The sequence below is a fragment of the Anarrhichthys ocellatus genome, unplaced genomic scaffold (assembly GCF_004355925.1).
Source record: "Anarrhichthys ocellatus isolate YVR2014 unplaced genomic scaffold, GSC_Weel_1.0 scaffold6, whole genome shotgun sequence".
NCBI lineage: Eukaryota > Metazoa > Chordata > Actinopteri > Perciformes > Anarhichadidae > Anarrhichthys > Anarrhichthys ocellatus.
The window spans coordinates 10,997,754-11,003,753 of NW_022280036.1; the positions used below are offsets into that span (position 1 = coordinate 10,997,754).

General features: G+C 39.8%; 1 protein-coding gene across 5 annotated transcripts in view; it reads right to left on the bottom strand.

The window, feature by feature from the left end:
• Positions 1–6,000, bottom strand: part of syt7b (synaptotagmin VIIb) — a 91,940-nt gene that overhangs the window by 38,684 nt on the left and 47,256 nt on the right. For all 5 annotated transcript variants that reach the window (XM_031846863.1, XM_031846866.1, XM_031846862.1 and 2 more), the window contains exon 3: positions 747–826. In XM_031846863.1, coding sequence (XP_031702723.1) covers positions 747–826 — 80 coding nt within the window. The remainder of the gene's footprint in view (positions 1–746; positions 827–6,000) is intronic.

A 6,000-nucleotide genomic window follows, 5' to 3' on the forward strand; every position in this document is an offset into this window, starting at 1 on the left:
CCGGAGTGGTGAAACAAGAAGTGACCTGCACGCTTTATCACTCTGTCAGAGATGAGGAAACAAATAAAACAGAGGAGGCAGAAAAGTCAGAATACAACAAAAACAACAACCGATTGAAAAAACACACATTGGATATGAAAAAGAAAAGAGAATAATAACAAATGAGTGGTTTAAAGTGTCATTCAATTAATAATTATAATAACAACATGAATTCTCAAGGTTGTTTCCAATGGTAATATTACAGTCCAAAATAATAAAACTACAGCCATGCAAGATGGCAGCACCGTTCACATTTACAGTCATTTCAAAAAGACAGAGTTGTGAATGTTCGGAATTTAGCAATTTCTTGAAAATACTGTTTTCAACTGAACAGCAGATAACATTGTTTCAGTGTTCTGTAATAATGTGTGACTACTGCGTTTACATTTTTGCGTTAGTTTATATTCAAAACGAATTAAAAGAAATGTCGTTTGGAGGTAAAGCCTTTTTAATCTTTGATTTATACAAACAGAATATACAAGTGACTTTCCTCCACTGTGTTCTGAAGGGACCGTATAATTCAACCTCTTTGATAAATGAGAAATATACCCATATAACACTGTCTTCAGGGCATCATTTCATGGTGGACCATTTCAGGCTACAAGATTAGCTTTCCAATCACAAATGGCGGCTGTTAAAATGCGATACTATCACCTCATCATAGATCATTTCCATATGCTTCCATCTAAACCCTCCCTGACACCTACTTGATGGCTTTATTTTCCCCTCGACCTCTCACAGAATCTGGAGAGCTGGCAGCCTCCACCCCGGGCTTATTCCTCTTCCCCTGCAAAGAAACAAGAGGCAGACAGAGACGGATCTTAGAGCCGTGTTTTGATCATTCTTTGCAAAAGCATTTTTTGCAAGTGAAGTACACATTACAGAGACTTTGGAACAGCATCGTGTTGGAATATGATGAATGAGGGAAGAGCAGAAATTGGTTTGATGCCAGGACTACAGCCTGCTTCTAAGGTTCACAACATGACCAGGGACCACTTGAGATGCCAAAACAAACGCTCACATGCACGGACATGTCTTCACACACAAACAAAGGAAATCTACATGCTTACTGTACAATGAAACCAGACACAAAACACATGTTATGATCATTTTAAAAGAGGAAGATGTGTAAACATTTATTAAAACTGAACATTTAGAACCCTTTCTGTCACAATGGTTAAATAGCAGCTGACATAGCATGGTGTATTACACGTGTAAAGACAAAGTTAAACTCATAGTTATGCTTAAAGAGGTTAGAGCATAGCTACAGAGCCTGACACCAACACCACATAGCTGGGCTTGCTGGAGGGAGGGAAGGCAAGGGAAAAAACAGAACCAGGGGCGGGGCAGACTGTCAGACCCTGCTGCAGTAAAATGAGAGGTTTTGTAAAGGGACTCTGTTACTCGAAAACAATAGCACTGTCGTCCACAGGGACCGCTAAAATTGACACAAAATGAAATTACCTTGTTGTAGCTTTAAATTGAAGATAGCGTCTTCTTCTTTTCAGTAAAACACATTCAAAAAGGCAATCCCCACTGCAAATCTTCTGCTCACCACAATCATTGCTCTCTATCACAGTGAACAGTTTGTGGGGTATTGTATTGATGCAGGACACAGCCTGATCATGTATGCTGCATCCAGCTGTGAAATCTGATGCTGAGCTATATATCACAACACCGTGGATATCTGCAGCCGGACTAACATTAAACCACGGCGTCAGCAACGGATAGTTTACAAATCACAAACTCAAAATTTTCTTCTCAAAGCTGACACATTTCTATCCAGAGCTGTTTTAGGGAGAAACAAGACCATTTGGAGGGCGGGAAAATTCTAGATATAGGCAGCAAAAATGCATGCATTTAGAGTGTAATGTATTATACAGCTCACTTTACTTACTCTGCACATTTTTAGCACTTAATGGATCGCGCTGAGCAGAGCAATACACACTGGTTACCGTTATTGAGCTTTACGTTATATTGAACTCTGTATTTATTGAACTCTTGAGGGTGATAACACTGAGCTCTCTCCAGCTGAGTCACACAGACCCTCTGCTCTTACATAATGCTTTACCATAGTAACCTCACAACAAGGACATAAAGAGCCTATATGCCATAAAACCTCCACTAAAAAGGAAAGACATCTCTTTATTTCTCATCGTGAAATTTTGTCCTCGGTCTAGGAAACAACATTTTGGATTCGATCCTGTTTGGAGATCTCAGCGACATTACCATCTGTTGCTGTGGATAATTATCATTATCAACTTCACTGAGTTTTAATCAGATATGCCATATTTTGACAAAATATACAGAACTTGGCAAATGACTCCTCTAGTTTTTGAAAGACAATATAACGAAAGATTCAAAAAAAGATTCAAACTCAAGGACTTTTACCAGTACACAACGTGCCTGGATGACAAAATACAATATGAGAAGAATATTATTTGCTTGCATTGGGATGAGTTTTATATAACATCAATTTCAAGTCTCTCAAGAGAAACCATTATTGTTTGTGCACTCATCCTTGCTTGGTGATGAAGGTGTGTCCTGTTTCCCTCCTACACTCTCTGCTCCTTTTGATTCGTTCACTTCGCTCTTTGAAGTGTCAATCCGACTCCTTCCTTCTTCCTCAAAACTGAGATTTTCCGGCAACACACTCTGCAGCAATAAATAACCCCATGCAAACAGCTCAAAAGAAGGCATGTCGGAGGAGTCGATGCTAAATAACAGATGTAATCTGCCATGAAATGTTAATTGTGAAAATGAAATGACACAAGAAGAAGATGATCCGTCTTTTATTGTAAGTGTTTTCTGTTCTGCTGTCTGCTATCAGCATCTGCTGGTGTGTACAAGTCCCAGGTGGACATTTTATAGAGTCGAGTTACTTTAACAATCACCTTTTTCTCACAAAACAGTGTCAAGTGCAGGTCTTGTTGTTTTTCCGGCAGTGTGGAAGGTTTATCCCCTGCTTCGGTAACACCATGTACTGTAGACATTGGTGTGCAGTCACATCTCCTACAGTATATCAGCTTCATGTCACATGCTATAACTCTTTAATATTCACACCTCGAGGCTATTTTTAGTTTTTCCGTTCACTCTGACCTGCATGTCTTAGGACTGTTGGAAGAAACTGGAGAGACCAATACACATACAGGGAGAGTAAACTAATCTAAAAGCTCCAGCTGAGCTGTTCAAACCAAGGACCCTAGTGATGTAAGTGATGGTGCTAACCTATGCAGCCATGTGGGAGACAACATAGAGTCTCAAAATAACAACAGTCTGACATCAGGATTGGCTGAGCCGACTGGATTTTCCATGTTCCTTCAATTATTTATGATAGTTAGAAGAGCCACAGAATAGCGTCAGTTGCTGTGTTTAGATTAGCTAATAAGCAAGTCTAAGCCCAATCTTGATATTATGACACTTTATAGGAATATGAGTGAAAACCACATTATATGAATGAGATAAGATTAACAAGACTCCACAGAAAGGTGGAGGGGAAGAGGGGAACGTCGTTAGAAGGCTCTGGGTGGAATCAGTTATGTATGGATAGATTTTAAAGCAGCCATATAAATATTTAAGAGCTGTCTGAAAAATCTCAGAACAGATGGTTCCTCCAGATGCAGACAAAGAACACTTCGAGTCCCTCATTTCTTCATATCAAGACAGACAAAAACTGTTGTCAACAATGTTCATGTTTTCTGATCCAGCACCTCTGTCGTTACGTTTTGGTCCAGTTTAAACTAAAGGTGTCACATGTGTCAATGATGTCACCATTCACGTTTTAACACATATAAATGTCTGCTTTTGCTAGATTTACTGTTGCTCGTCAGGAAAACATAAAAATACAGTAGTATTTTTAAGTGTTTTGACAAACTACCAATGCTGTGTTTTTTTATTTTGATAAGGACAGTTCCTCATCAGTTCATTCAATTCTGCTTCTATAATTTTGTAATATGTGCCTTGAAAGGGAAAAACAAATGTATGCTGCTGTTTATTCTTTAGTTAGTCGACTTTCTTATCGGACTTTGATGGAAGATTTCTTTGCTCTTTTTGGTTGAGAGATTTGTTGCACAATTTTAAACTCAATGATGAATGCAGTACTTGATCTCAATGAAGGATTTTGAGCAGCCTGCAGGCTTTCAGACACAGCCGAGTGCTGAATGTTTATCTGAATTCAGCTTTCAGTGTCCCGCAAACAGGTTGCCTCTTTATGTATTCTACTGTATCTCCCTCTAACGCATCCACAATACACTCTATTATTTATTATGTCACATCTCATGTGTCCAGCTCGGCAGAAAGATTTTCAATAGAGAGCAAAGCTTTGGGGCCTGACCTAATCTGTACCTACATTCAGCCACTACACTGTAAACACACACACACATACTGCACAGTGCATACACACAGCACAGAATAATATTAGATTTTGGGACTCAGAGAAGTCAAGAATATGCTATCAAGTGCAGCTCATCAATCATTTAACAGAATCATAAAATCCGAAGGAGGCTGGAGAGCAGAGGGTGGAGAAGGTAAAATGCTGAGCGAGCGTGGGTGGATGTGAGAAGCAGAAGGGAAGATGGAGAAGAGAAACAGGAGTACGACAAACAGAGTAGAGGAGCGAGTGAGAAACACGGAGGGACAGCACAAAGGAGGTTGGAAACAGACTCCAGAATGACGAAGGCGCCCAGCTGTGCAGAGGACACACACCTGGATGTTCAACACCGACCAGCCTCACCTCCTCTTCCCGCCTGTTTGTATGCCTCTGTGGCTGTTTCTGCCTCAGCCTCTCTCTTCCCTCCTCCTCCCACTCTCCTCCCACTTCCACTCCCATAAAACCACCAATGGCATGAGACCAGTTCCAACAGTTTCATCTCTCCTGGAGCAAATGTTTTCATATGGATGTTGGATGTTTATATGCTGCTAATTTGTTTTCCAAATTACTTTTTGCATGAAATACAGTCGCTGCCAGCTGGATTATGTTCAGTGGAAACATTTAGGCAACAAAAGCACTTTGGTTAAGGTTAGGGAAAGAAAACTGGGACAGAAAATTCATCAACTATTACTACTACGACTATTTTGATAATTGATTCACTGTTTATGTTGTATTTTGTAGCAACAATGCCAAACATTTTCTGGTTCAGGCCTCTCAAAGAGGATTTTATTTTTCTAATTGAGCATACATTTGAGATCCTTGCAATTTGGACTGTTGATTGGACGAAACAAGCAAAACAAAAAGGTTCTGGGAAATTGTGACATGTTTAGCTTTTTTTTTTCTGCCATTTTACAGCCCAAATGATTCATCAAGAAAATGATCAGCAGATTATTAATACATGCCAAAATGTGTTACAGCATTTTATGTTTGACCTTTTTAAATTCTCACCTCTCGCACATTGGCTCTGTTTCACCTGTAGGTGTTTATTTATTTAACCTTTAGGAGTGCAACCCACAAAACAAACACAAGAGAATATGTCAGAAGGAGACAAGGACTATGGGGAACCACAGAGCCAACAGAGACGAGAGGACAGCAGAACAATCCTGGAAAACTAAATCAGTGACATTCTGACAAGGACATGTAGATAAAGTGACAAAAGGACAAATACAAACCAGACTATTCGGTATAAAAGGAGAAGGAGGATGACACAAAAACAAAGACAGAGACAGAGATACCATGAGGGTAAACAAAGATAAGAAATGGGTTTGTTTGTCAGGTTCAATTCTGTTTTGTTTCACCAAAGCAATGATAGCAATTTAGACTTTAAGGAGCACTTAACATACTTCATAACTCCAGTAAGTGATCATACATTTTACCCTGGAGAATTATGTCATTTAGCTCAGCTGTTTTTCTTCTGAATAGCCCAGTTATGTCTCGGCTTGTGTATGTATGCTGCACTCACTCCTCAGAACAAGAGACAGACAGAGATGAGAGAGCGGGACAAAAGGAAGGCGGGGGGGGGGGGGGGGGGG